Source organism: Sinohyriopsis cumingii, chromosome 6 (genome assembly GCF_028554795.1).
Source record: "Sinohyriopsis cumingii isolate HCF-2022 chromosome 6, ASM2855479v2, whole genome shotgun sequence".
Taxonomy (NCBI): Eukaryota; Metazoa; Mollusca; class Bivalvia; order Unionida; family Unionidae; genus Sinohyriopsis; species Sinohyriopsis cumingii.
Genome location: NC_142966.1, coordinates 118,210,858 through 118,225,975, shown reverse-complemented (window position 1 = coordinate 118,225,975; position 15,118 = coordinate 118,210,858). Strand labels below are relative to the sequence as shown.

Here is a 15,118-nt window from a genome sequence, read left to right as displayed (position 1 = left end):
CTAGTATTCATTTCACTCTCAAACCGACCAAATGTAAGAGCCCACACATAGAACTTCTGACCAGAGCTTTGCGAGGTGTCATACAAAGGTGTTCCTCAGACAAGCCGACATACTACTCATCCTCCATTCGAGATAAAAGTCAAGATACTTGCTTTATCTGTCAGAAGAATGGGCATTGGGCTACTGAATGTCCAGACCGTCAAAAAAGCAAGACAGATGTCAAAAGAGACAAAAGCCAAGATGCCTGTTAGCATTGTCAAGGGAAAGGACATCTGGTCTTCCGACTGACCTAAGAAACAACAGGCACAAGAGAAAGAGTGGGTTTCCGAACAGGAAGAACAGGTACCATCCATAAAGGAAGAACCCAGACAGGTCCAGAAAGAGAAGAAAAGAAGACGAGACAAAGAGGGGAAGAAAAGGAGGAAAAACCTGTGATAGTGAAGAAATTCAATACAAAAAAAAAACAGAGAGAGTACACAAAAAGACAAAGAAGTCTATGAACATTGATGAAGCATTCTGTTGTGAACTGGATTATAAAATATTTACCATAATAGACCAAATAGAAAAAGTAAGTGTCTAATGGTTTTGATTTTTTTTAATAAGGACCTACACTCTCGCATTCACAAATGTTCACCATGAAGCATTGAAATGGATTTTGAGTTTTAATTGATTTTGGCAATTGAAATACTATCTCGTTTCGAGACAAGTGGGTGGCCCTGAAAACGAAAGTTGGGTGTTTTATTTTTTTTTAAACAACTAGCCCAGGAACGAGACGTTATCAGCTTTGACTGCTTTAAGTTTTTACCACGGCCAAGGCCTACTTCTGGACTTGCTCCTGTTGATGATTTGGTAGAAATCATTAGGATGGGTATCTCTGGCGTAGTAACAGGGTTGGGCTGTTTGACTCGGGAAGGTCTTTTTCTCTTGGGTCGTATTTAAAAAGTCTGACACATTTGTTTCAGACTTTTGAACTCTGCCAAAATGTATAATGGTACCTTTCACCGTTTGACTTTCAGTCTCCTAGACGTTGTTTCTTCTCTGTTTCTTATTCTTCTTGTCGTTTCATTCTTCTTGCCTCTTCTTCTTCTCGTTGTTGCTTTTGATGGAGAAAAACTCGTTCTGCTTCTTTCTGCTCTGTGAAAATTTATCCAATTCTTCATTCTGCCTGTTTGAAATCTTCGACGTGTGATAAGGAAGGAGAATGTGGCGAAGGTGCCGGTACCTAAAACATTCTTCCGAAGAAGAGAGAAAATCAACTAAATCCCAGTTAAAATCGGTCTCTTTTGTAAGTATGAATATGCTGACTTTGGTAGCCGCCGATATAACATCGCTTATCGTCTCCACGGCCGATGCACCCCACGTAATCGACTTCTTAGTTTCCGTCATGTTTGAAAACTCTGTCGCATTTATTTACTGCACACAGACGCTAGCGCACCTATATATAGGGAATGTGACGTAGCATGCAGCTCTGGATTGGAAGACAGACTCAGCACTGTGACTGAATTTTGTAACGCTTGATTGGATTGGTGAAAAATACTTCATCCATTTCGATCCGCTCTTCCATTATAAATAAGCCCGCTTCACACCCTTAACCTGTTCTCATCAGAAGATGTGGACTAATGTTAAATCATCTATCCTCGTATTGTCGATGCTGCTCTGCACGGACTTACCCATGTATGTCAAATCACAATGGAAAATCATCAAGATCACTGATACGAGCGTTTATAAAAAAGAGGATCTACGTGGAGAGACATGGTTGTCTAAAGAGAGTAGTCGTCAACGGTTCAGAAGACAGATGAAGATTGAGAAAGAGAAGACCTAACCAATGCCCTTTACTTTAATGGAATGATATTAACAAAAATATCAAAGGCCATTCTCAGGGCCACTCCACTGTCTCGAAAAGATTTGCTTTCTTGCATAAAAAGATTTTTAGAACATTTTATATTTTATATTTGCCTCCAAAAACTTTTCATCTTTTGCCTAAAATTATTTAGTAGATTTGATATTTTAGGTGTGATAGACTGATTTTCATCAATCTATGTCTATGCTTTATATACGTGTATGTCTATATCTCTACTTTATTTGTATCTACCTAGAGTGGTGTGTCTTCACGTCAGATCCTTGCAACACTGTTGCCAATGTCCAGTACCGTGACGTCACCCACCTGTTCCATTCTTATTTTCCCTATACAAAACCCAACCTTTTCTCATTGCTGCTTTTCGTCCCATGGTGTGCTAAGAAAAGGCTGACGGTATATAGTCAAGGGGAGATCTGTAGTGTATTTTCTAATGAGCTTATATCGTCCCCCTTCACTACTGCGTCCACGTTGCTTTGCACGATAACAATGTTATTCACAAAGCTCTCAGGTTGTTTGGGTTGTTTTGTCTTGTTATTGTTGTTGTTTTGTTAGGGGTTTTTAAGGTGTGGGGTGGACATTGTATATTTTATTTTTCACGATAACACTGTAACTGACAATACGTCCACGTTTCGTTATCACGGTAACAAGGTGATTTTATAAGATTTCCACGTGTTGTTTCTCTTGCCGATAAATAGATATACGCCGTCTAAATAAATGTATGTTGATGGATGAAATTCTAGCATAAAAGGTATACATTTCCCACCTTGCTAACGGCGGTCTTTGGTTATGGAACTTTGTAACATAATCTATCTGACAAGGTGATGAGAGTTGAACGGATTGGACTGTATAACTATCCAACTTACTTTGAGTCGAACGAGTTCCCTTTGGTACAGGACTGGATCAATAGAACCCCAACCAATGGCCGATTTATTGATTGATTGGTTGATTGACAGAGCTATCTATTGAGTGATTACATGGGTGGCTAAAGTTCCAAATGACATACACCACATGTTACGAACTCAAAACACATTGTAAGGGAATCCATCACTATTAATATCACTGACGTTGATTTTAAGAACGGTTACTGCAGCTTGAATTTGACGATTCTTTAGTTTCTCTCCCAGTTATGACAAAGCTAATTTCTCCAACACTTAACGGCGTGGTGTAATTTAAACGGGCTCCTCACGACAACATCCTTTCCATGCGCATAATCTGTATCTAGCGAGATTTGCCCTAACTTTTTAAAATTTCTTTTCCTTACTTATTATCTTGAAATTTTACCATTTCAAAAGATCTCGTAATTTTATGTGAAGATGTTGCCGGTCGAAGCAAGAAAAGAGGAAAGATATAAAGAAAAAAATGGGAAAGGAAAATTCCATAATGCTTTCAATATTCAAATATGTATATGTTTCGTCAAAGCTTATAAGCTCTTGTTATAAGCTTGCGATTGTAACGATGTTGTCTAATGCATCTCCATGATATTCAGTTTCCTTTCTTTAATATAGTTTTCATGCTCAAATCCTTTCTCGCCAAGGATTCTTCCAACGGTCTCATTTTACAGGTCTAGGGACGACGATCATTTCTTCTTGGTCTTTCATTAAGCTTTTATATCAATCACTTGATTATTATACAAACAATAGCAAGCGTGAGTTACAGGAAATAGTACACCAACGTAAACAACAGCAAGCGTGAGTTACAGGAAATAGTACACCAATGTAAACAATAGCAAGCGTGAGTTACAGGAAATAGTACACCAACGTAAACAACAGCAAGCGTGAGTTACAGGAAATAGTACACCAACGTAAACAACAGCAAGCGTGAGTTACAGGAAATAGTACACCAACGTAAACAATAGCAAGCGTGAGTTACAGGAAATAGTACACCAATGTAAACAACAGCAAGCGTAAAATAAAGGGGCCAGCTAGACAATTGTAGAAAACTGCAAGCCTAAAACAGAAACTAATACACAAATGTACGCAATAGCAAGTGTAAAATAGAGGACCTAGTGCACCACTGACAACAATAGCAGGTATAAAATAGAGGACATAGTGCACCAGGGTAAACAATAGAAAGCGTAAAATAGAAGACCTAATACAACAATGAAAACAATAGCAAGCGTAAAACAGTGACCCTAGTACACCAATGTAAACAATAGCAAGCGTAATAAAGTGGCCCCAGTACATCAATGTAAACAATAGCAAGCGTAGAAAAGAGGACCTAGTACATCAATGGAAACAATAGTAAGCGTAAAATAAAGGACCTGATATATTACTTTCCACAATAGAGGGGCCCCGAGTGGCCGAGTGGTCTAAAGCTCTCTCCGTCACGGATCACTGTCATCTCACCTCTGTCTGCGTGGGTTCGAGTCTCGGATTCGGCCAATGTGGGTATGTGAGAAAGCTTGCCAGTAGCTTCTCGTGGGTCGGTGGTTCTTTCCGGGGTTTTCCCGGGTTCTTCCTCCACCATTAATACTGGCCGCCATGTATAGCCTATCTTGTGCTGAAAAAAGGCGTTAAACTCTATAACAAGAACAAGAACTTTACACAATAGAAAGGTACATAGTATATAGCTTAATTTTTTTCACTATTACAGAAACTCATTAAACCTCACAATTTCAGAATAACCACTGTATTCATAGCAACAACGACACAAAAAATGAAGCCCTCTAATTTAATACGGTTTGATAAACATTTTTGCTCATTGTTAAGGACTCAACAAGAGTCACATCAAGTTTTTCATTAAGCTCATTTTCGTAACACAAGAATTTAAATAAATAAATCTAATAAGCTTTCATCGCTGATGTCAAGCTGCATTTTATAGTTCAATAATTCTATAACAATGAAAAAAGAAAACACATTTCTATACAAATTGCCTCTAAATCCGTTACAACAGAAGTTATGTTTTTTATTTTTATTTTTATTATTTTGAATTCCTAATTACACTTTTTCATTATTTGTATAAGATCTTAAGAAATGCATGCTAAAATAATGAATGAATAATTTTAAATTGTAACACTGAGTTGCTTCACAGAAAAGATGACGTCATAGCATTAAAGCTGTCTTTACATAACTGTTCCATAGTCTGATTTATTATTTATCTAGTTCTCTACCTTGCAAAATGCATCTCATATTTTATGTCTAAACAAAGTTGTATCTTGTACTTTATGTTTATACAAAGTTGTATCTTGTACTAGAGTTGTACCTTGTACTATATATATATATATATATATATATATATATATATATATATATATATATATATATATATATATATATATATATATATATATATATATATATATGTATATATATATATATATATATATATATATAGTTCTATCATGTACTTTATATCTATACAAAGTTGCATCTTTGTACTTTATGTCTATACAGGGTTGCATCTTGTACTTTACGTCTATACAGGGTTGTACCTTGCACTTTGTCTTATTAGATTTGTAACTTGAACTGTATGTAAATGCAAAGTCTTATCCTGTACTTTATGTCTATACAAAACTGAGTCTTGCGTTTTATGTCTTAGTTGTATTACCATTACAATGTTGACACTAATATATGAATAAATGATCTATAAACGTCGCCATCAAGAAATGAAAAAATTCTTTATACTTGACAGCGCCATCAGTAACGGTATAATATTAATGATCGTGACGGCATTTGATACATACAAAAAATAAGCAATTCTGGTCTTAGAAACGGTTGTAAAGCCTTCAAAATTTGTTGCGTTATTCGATCCCTAGGGATGTACTTGGTAAAACCACTTACCCGACATGGGACGGCTATGTCATCTTTAATCCTTGTAATGGGGTACCGTAGCACTCGCCGAACGGCCATAACCGTTCCTCATCCGGGAACACTAGAACCGCAAAGCCCCGCAAGGAACCAGTAAAATATAACAATCTTTGTATTTTCGTTTACGCATGTGTTGGTTATATATATATATATATATATATATATATATATATATATATATATATATATATATATATATATATATATAACCAACACATACGTAATTACTGAATCATATATACGTCATACTTGTCTCAGTATTATTGTTCAGTGATGCTATCAACGTCCTCAAGGAGGTAAACATGGACGATTAAATGGTTAAACATTTACAAATGCCCCGGGGGCAAAAGGATATCCCATTTCAGTTTTATCAGTTTAGCAATATATATGAATAGTCAAAAAGTAATTGTATTGACACCGTACAATACATAGGTATTCTAATGGTATATCTATTAGAAGAAAGATAAAAAAAAAAAGAAGAAAGGTAGTATAAAAGAATTTTTGTCACATTAGTAGTTTCATGGCTTGATGTCTGTTACAAATGTCCAAATCTACTTTTACATTAGGCATATAATGCATATTTCGTCTCCATACATTCTGCTTTTTTATAGCTACGGTCAAAAAGGTCTAGAATGTTGTCATCTTTCACGATATGGGTTGTTTTCACAGACGTCACGATTGGGTAAGCAAATACCCACAATGCAACGCGCGCACCTTGCGCCACCATCTTGAGTATCTACCAAACCTTAGTCAACATTAGTCATCATGTATATTCAAGATAATAATCTGATTTAATTGTCGATACATAGATTATTCTTAAAATTAAGTGCCATATAGCACGAAAAGAAAAATAAAGCTGGAAGTTCCCTTTCTTATATCGAAAGACAGAATAGCGAAGTTTAACTGTAATCGTGCATACAGCGTTGAAATAAAAATGCAGTTATTTTTTATATTTTTTTCTTACAAACAGACAATATTTACATTTTTTAAGTGTTTCGTATCATATCCCTAAGCTTGTCATCTTGAAAGAGTATTTCCGGACAATGATTTTCGGGATACAATATCAGTTACGAATTAACTAACGGAACATGACTTTGTGTCGAATGTCAAAACGAAGTTTTCCTGAAATGCTTTTAGAAATATGAAATTATATATTAACAATTAGCTTTATAACTTGAACGATGACCAAATGATTGATTTTAGCCAACGAAAATTGAAAATCATTACATGTTTCTACTTGTTTGTGTATCCATTTGTGTATGCGTTTGTTTATTGATCGATCTATTTGTTTATGAAAGATTAACAAAGATAGTTGAAATTTAAATGTTTTACTTGAAGAAAGCAAGTAGAAAAGTCACGCATTCGGTCTCGTGCGGTTGACAGGCACAACATAATGAGATATATTATTATATTCTTAGGCACAAAATGAGACGTGCCTTCTTAATTATGCGGAAAGAACAATGCTATTAGGCGCCGGTTTGCGGGGCTAGGGACTCAATATGGAAGTACACACGTTTTGTGACGTCACGTGAAAACAACGGATAGTACCTATCGTATCGCCCTCGTAACATAGTCACGTGCCCTTTCATTCGGATCCTTCCCAGTATGTCAAAACAATACAGGCGCAGTACTAAAACTCTTCGGAATCATGTAAACGCTTCCATTTATAGAAATTATTGGAAATAAAGTAGTATCAAACCAATTAGACGTCCTGCTAATTGATATAGTTCGATAATGAGCGGACAGCTTTATTTGCTAGCACGCCTCACATATCCAATTCACTGACCTCCATCTCGTTAAAATTATGCCGTCAACCCTATCATTGATGCAAGTCCATCCTTGAAACATGCATGTGTGTGTGTGTGTGTGTGTGTGTGTGTGTGTGTCTGTGTGTGTGATTTTGATTTTTTAAAGTAGCTTTAACAATGTTTCAGTCATATCACTACGATGTCTGCAGTGTGGCAATTTGTAATGATGTCTAGCACTGGGGCATCATGCATCAAACATGTAGCATCATGTCTCACCCAGTCACATTATCCTGACACCAGGCCGACCAGTCATAACATTAACCTCTTAATCCTGAGCGCCAGAAAAGGCATCTGCTAGTACCATTTTTATGTCATTGGAATGACTCAGCCGGATTTCGAACCTGCGACTTCCAGCATTCGAAGCGGAGCCAGTTAGGCCATCGGAGCGGTCGAATTATGTAGCGTGAATTGTCACAAATACAAACAAATCAACTTTTTAACAAGTAAATAATGTAGCTATAAAATCTGCTAATAATCCAAGTTAACAATTTGATAAAGATTTGTCTGATATTCATCTTTAATGGCGGAGTAATTGCGTCGTTTCATTGTATACGTGTCATTATACATGTACGAGGATATTTACAACGGTCTGAATAGTAGTGTGCTATGTAACAAAGTTCCTTTTCAGTGTATCCCACCAAATTACTCTACATCCTTGTCTAGACACTTTCTCAGTCCGGTTGTATAGTTATTAAATATCATTGTGTATACACTTTTGGTTATGTTGTTTATATAATGCAAAACTGCACTTTGAACTACAAGGCGGCTGTCAAATCGTTTACCCATCAGTGGATCATTGATAATGGGTTTCAGCACCAAATCACTTGGATCTAGACCATGACTTTGCGGAGGTTGTGGTAAAATTTGAATGATGTGTTCCTTCAGAACGTCTGTCGCAATGGCGGATGTATGCGCCGGTGCATTGCTATAATATAGATGGATCCCTCGGGAACCGATGCGCGGACAATTTTTTGGCAATACATTGGAGGCATCCAAATGTCCAAATGTCCAAATGTATCAGTGTCAGGAACGGGTCGAGGATGACCGGGCCTTTTGGATTGGAAAATAATGCGTATACAACTATATTGACAGCCGACTACGTCGAGTAGTTTGTGGTCTCTGCTCGTTTTCTCCGATCCAAACTTTAATTCGTTTTTTCTTTAGTTGCGTTCAAGAAAGTTAACACAGAATTCGACACATGTGACAATCTTATTAAAATAGCTTTTTTGCGATTTCAGCCGAAGTCTGTTTTGGATTAATCATCAGCTTCTACGGGACCCCTCCTGTTAAAACCTTCCTAAGCTTCAAATTAATTATCAGTGTATTTAAAACAGCTGACATATAACAGAAATGTCTTCAATGTATTTAAAACGTCTGCCGTAATAACAGAAATATAATTTTACTGCGTCTTCATGAAGTACCCGTTCACTAATCGCAGACAACAATCTTCCAGAACATGGATCATATTCTATCAATTTGCAACCATCTTTAAAAGATTCAACCACCTACAAGTTTTGGATTTGACAGAGATTAGCATTCGTAAACTTTATCCAAGTCGTACTGATGTCGGTGGCAGATTACACTATCAGTTGCAGGAGTTTACAGTATGTTTTTTGCACAGCAGCAGAACTGTTCTCCTTCTCCAGCATTCTAGGTCACCGTCATCTACGTTATGTTACTTCACACTTTTGTATCTGAAGGTGCCCGGTGTACGGCACATGCAGCTTCCGATCATTTTAAAGATCGTTATTTTGTCTGTAGAATGATGTTACATTTATTTACAGGTTCAAAGAACCAACAAAATTATAACAAAATATTTATAACTTTTCAAATATGTATGTATGTATGTATGTATGTATGTATGTATGTATGTATGTATGTATGTTTGTATATATGTATGTATGTATGTATGTATGTATGTATGTATGTATGTATGTATGTATGCATGCGTGCGTGCGTGCGTGCGTGCGTGTGTGTGTGGGTGGGTGTATGGGTGTGTATGTATGTATGGATGGATGTATGTATGTATGGATGTATGTTGTTGTTGTAGGGTTTAACGCCATTTTTAAGCACAAGATAGGCTATATATGGTGGCCAGTATTAATGGTGGAGGAAGAACCCGGGGAAAACCCCAGAAAGAACCACCGACCCTCGAGAAGCTACCGGCAAGCTTTCTCACATATCCACAGTGGCCGAGTCCAAGACTCGAACCCACGCAGGCAGAGGTGAGATGGCAGTGATCCGTGACGGAGAGCGCTTTAGACCAATCGGCCAATGTATGTATGTATGTATGTATGTATGTATGTATGTATGTATTTATGTATGTATGTATGTATGTATGCATTTATGTATGTATGTAAAAGATTGTATATACTGCGATGCGCATTCTCTAATTTGTAAATATTGTCTCCTGTTGAGCGCTAGATAATTATAAGTCATTTTCACTAGAGTGGTATATTTATATCATTACACGTATAATCATCACGTGGTATATTTCCAACATTACACATGTTAAAGATGGAAGCGGATAATTTCTCTCCAAACTTGCCTTTAATTTGTAAAGAGTTCCAAGCTTCTCATTAGCAGCATTTGAACCTGTCTCTATGGATTTAGTACGTACAATCGTGATGAAGAGTGCACCAAAGACATGTGAACTTTATCCAATTCCATCATCACTGCTGCTTGAGTACTTAGATCCAGTATTGGTTTCACTAACTGATGCTTTTAATACCTCTCTCTCATCAGGGGAATTCTCATCATATCTCAAAACTGCCATTGTATGGCCTCTGCTGAGGAAACCAACACTCGACCATAACGATTTAAAGAACTACCCCCCAGTTTCTAATCTCCCATTCATATAAAATAATCTAAGATAAAATTGTTCTATCCCAACTTGTATCTCATCTGAATTCAAACAGTCTTTTTAGCAATGTACAATCTGCATATCGCCCTTGCCACAGTACTGAAACTAATCTTCTAAATGTAGTTAATGACATTCGATCTTCTTTGGATAGCGGAAAGGTTATAGTCCTCACCCTTCTTGATTTGTCTGCAGCATTTGACACAATAGACCATTATATATTACTTCACCGACTCCAGCATTTATTTGGCATTCATGATACAGCCTTACTCTGGTTCAAGTCCTACTTGGTCAACAGGACACAAATTGTGTCCGCAAATGGAATACACTCCAGACCAGTTAATCTATGTTGTGGCATTCAACAGGGGTCTGTTCTTGGACTTGTTCTCTTCATTCTATACATTCATCCGCTCTCAAGTGTCATAGATCATCATTCAATTGTACGTTGACGACACGCAAATATACAAATCTAGCCACCCAACTGCAGTTGATACTACCATCCAAGGTGTAGAGAGGTGCATTTCTGATGTGAAATCATGGATGACATGTAACAAGCTGCAGATGAATGATGATAAAACTGAGGCCATTCTGATCACAACACAAAGACTTTCTCATTCACATCCTTTACCTCAAACAATAAATATCAGCAATACCAACATTAAATTCACGCAGTCAGTACGAAACCTAGGCGTTGCTCTGGACGGGTACTCTCACATTGCACCAACATGTCATGAACATATGCAAGGCTGCATATCTTGAGCTGAGACGCATCAGCTCCATTCGCAAGTTCTCTCAGTTTATGCCACTAAAACACTTGTGTTCATTAGTACTTTCAAGACTGGACTATTGTAACTCAATTCTGTCTGGTTCATCTCAATATCTACTCCAGAAACTTCAAAACATTCAAAACGCAGCGGCTCGGACCATACTTAGAGTACCACGATCAGAGCACACCTCCCCGCTGCTCTGTACCCTACACTGGCTATCCATTCGATCCAGAATCAAACACAAAATTTGTTCTCTGTGCTACGTTTCACTGACGGACTCCAGCCCAACATACCTATCCGACCTCACCCAGTCTACACACCAGCAAGATACTTACGCTGCTCTTCTGACAATCGTATACTCATTATTTCCACAATGAAAACGAAGTCATATGGACAATGTTTTTTTGCATACCAGGGCCCAGCAACGTGGAATGAATTGCCCACTGAACTTAGACACAACGACACAGTGATCCCATTCAAGAGTGCTCTTAAATATCACATGTTTTGACTGCAAGAACAAACTTAAAGACCAAATAATGTTTCCTTAAATATTTTCAGCATGTTTTTATGTTTTCTAATTTCATGGTGTTTGTTTTTTGTAATCATATCATTATATGTTTTTTTATGTTGTAGGTGTTGTCTAATGCTGTAAAGCGCTTAGAGCTTCTAAAGATTATGTGCTATACAAAGTCCTCTTTATTATTATTATTATTATTATTATTATTATTATTATTATTTTCACTTTTTTGTAGCCTTATTTTTTTCAATGCACTTGTATTTAAATATGCCACACCTTTCGCCCTTGTTAAAAGTTCAGCATTAGTCCTTGAAATGTGGGTACATATATCTCGCAAATATGTCCTGAGGTACTGTACACGCATAGTAATATTCAAAATCACCACAAGGTTTTTTAATTTAAAATTCCAGATTTTGGCCTCGTTGGCAAACATACTCGACTGCCTCAGCGGCGATAGTGAATGTAATGCGTCGGCGGTTTAGTTCATCATCAACAATGTGTGCGTTTTCCATCGGCTTGGCATCTTGGAGGAATCTGATATTTAATAGTGCTGCTATTGCAAAATGCAGCCTCACTGTCTGATACGTATTGACTGCGGGACCTAATAGCGTAATAAGCTGCTTTTCTTGCTCCCCTTGGTATTTTTATTCTATGTTCTCGAGCGGATTGATTCAAATAATTTATATTTGGTTTAACCGGTTTTGGCTTCCAGAGGAATTGGACAACCTGCAGAGGTTCATTTGCGAGTCATAATAAATCAAGTATGTCAGCTTTCTGCATACCGCTTGATATTCGTATCCTAATATGGAAACCTGATGCCACAAAGTGTAATCTGAGATGCAACTAACAGGTGACCTCGAGCTGCTTTCACGCTAATTTCTGTGGTAATAAATTATTTACTGCTGTCGCCGATAAATGAAATCGTTTTAATGTCATCCCACTTTATTTCGCCTTATAAGTCCATGTAATGGTCCAGTCACGAGTAGACATAGACATTTTGTTCTATAATCAACTACCATTCTGCCTTATGTATTCATGCATATAATCATCACACATTTAACAATGCTTGTATCCTATTATATATTATACACTCTTTTCAATTATAACGAATATGTACAATCTTCAATGCCCACACATGTTTTAGCACTGCGACATCTTCACTAATTAATTGGAGTTTCATATGCCAGTTTAACACTTCTCTAATCAATTGATTAAATCTTCCGCACACCAGGTACCAGGTTACCTATCGATATGTGTCTCTTGTCCAGATTAGTACAGGAGTTCCCTAAAACAATACGTAGCTTCTTTCAAGAAAATCTCTTAAAGGTCATGCTTTTGTCTTACCTTGCATGCATTTCCACCAACAGGTGAAACTGTGGTTCGAAATGCAATCGTCAACCATTACACTCCTCTCAGATGCAATTTACCTGTACAGCCTAAACTATGATATGTCATGCATCGAAACATTGTCAGTGAGAGCCTTTCAAGCTAATGCTGATCAGCCAGTCATTCGCCGAAATTTGTCCCATCACACAGCTTTCTTCAACAAAGAGGCTCTAATCCAGGACTTTTATTGTTTGCTTTACCTTGGCACATGTTACAAGGTTCGAATACGCTGCAATGCTCCACAATGCCCTTGTGATTTTTCTCCGTTGTTGTTGACTTCCTCCAAAAATGAAATGTCGCAATCGGAGAAGCCACTTAAGGACCCAATCAATTAATTTCTTACCGAAAAATTCAACAACGTGGTCGCTGGATAAAGATGCTTATATTAGGTTAACGCAGCAAGTTATTCCTCTACCATAATGCCAGATTTCATGCTCCTTTGACTTAATCAACTGCCCTCAATTTTCTCTTCTAATATCTTGAACTCTCATGGGTCAATAGACGTTAACAAAGTCGTCAACAATGTTATTTCCATGCATACTAGTAGGTTCGACTTCGATAAAATGCAATTGGAGCACGACGGTTACTTTGGTGGATAATAATGACATTTGTATTAAAACTATTTTTCCACCAGATGTGCATTATATGTTGGGATTTCATAACTGCTTGTGCTTGCTTGTGTTGGAACTTGCATATATTTCTCAAAATTGATTGTGTTTGTGTACTGAAGAGTGGAATGTGCATTGTATTTAAATCAGATTTCCACTGTCCAAGGTGAAGATCTAACAGCGACCGCTCAGGAGCATGTTTTTGGTGACCTATGTTCTAATTATAATCGCTAAATTATCTGCCAATCAGATGAAGTCTTATAATTTTTTGTTTTGGAGACTAAAAAATCTCGCTGAAGCACATCAATGTATTCCGAACGATTTCATTCACGTTTATATTTTGTAGAGCTGTATTCCTATTTGCTAATTCAAATGCCAACAGACATGACTATTATGCGGTCGCTTTCGGATCCTTACCTAGGACAGTGGAGATCTGATTTTAATGATTGGTGGAAGGGGTTAATATACACCAGGAAAACAAAAGTGATATCAGTTATGATCAGTTTTATTGAAGAGACAAAGAGGATTGACTTATCCTGACCTATAGTTTTATTTAACCTCCAGAATATATATTTCTAGAGTCGTTGTTAATTCCAATTTTGCATACATTTTACCCACATAATCTGGTTTTATATGCATGTTATGATCGCTTAGACTCAACAACAATCAGCCATACCTGTATGTGTAGCCGTGTAAATACGATCTATACAGTTGTCTGTTATGTGATTGTTTTTGCAGTTTTAATTTCCATTATGCAAAGTGGTACGTTTTGTAATCAACATCTCATCTACATTAACTCTTTTATTTCCCCTTAATATCACAGTACAATATAAACTTCAGAACTGCACACTAGCTTGAACATTTACTTCTAATTTGATGTTGCTGGAAGAAGGATGCAGGTCTGAAAGTTTTATTTCATTAAGTTTGGGGCTGCACAGAATGCTGGAATAAACCCTGCCTTGTCGTGCTGTGACGGTTCAGCCACAAATATTCGCAATGCACGTCATTCGTATTTTTATCAAATTTGACAGGCTAAGCATGTCTGTTCAAATATCAAGTTTTCATCACATTATACAAATTTTTTGTTTATTTTTTTAAGAAATATATGCTATGCCTGGCAAATTTCTACACGATAAACTAGTTATGTCATTGCTTCGTATAATACATGACAGTAATGTTAATAAATGTCACATTCTGCATCCTGCTTCGACAAATCTAGTTAAATATCTTCATTTGACATACACCTGTATATATGTATTTCTCGAAACTTGTCATCGGGTCATTGTTGAATGAATGTTTTATGTGTGAATGATAAGTAAAACCAGTTTTATGTTCCCTTTATTGTCTAAACCTTTGATAAATCTGTCACTCCATCCCCTTGGCATACATCAAGTCATAATGATATTTATGCAAGACGCAACGATATTTATAGAGTAGTCTCGTTGTCTTTCGAAAGAAAGCTGTCGTTAAAAAATTAGCAACAGCAACCAATGCATAATATCGAGGAC

The 15,118-nt window shown here is 36.9% G+C and overlaps 1 protein-coding gene across 3 annotated transcripts in view; it reads right to left on the bottom strand.

The window, feature by feature from the left end:
• The window catches only part of LOC149797819 (prestin-like), a 123,386-nt gene that overhangs the window by 53,944 nt on the left and 54,324 nt on the right, over positions 1-15,118 (bottom strand). Inside the window, exon 1 of one of the 3 annotated variants that reach the window (XM_089962824.1) lies at positions 5,638-5,755. The exons of 1 other annotated variant lie outside the window; for it this stretch is intronic. Coding sequence is in view for 1 of the 2 variants with exons in the window: in XM_089962820.1 (XP_089818946.1) it covers positions 5,638-5,706 (69 nt within the window). In the remaining variant the exon portion in view is untranslated. Of the gene's footprint in view, positions 1-5,637; positions 5,756-15,118 lie in introns of those variants that run through there. One more of the 3 variants, XM_089962820.1, reaches the window with a different exon arrangement.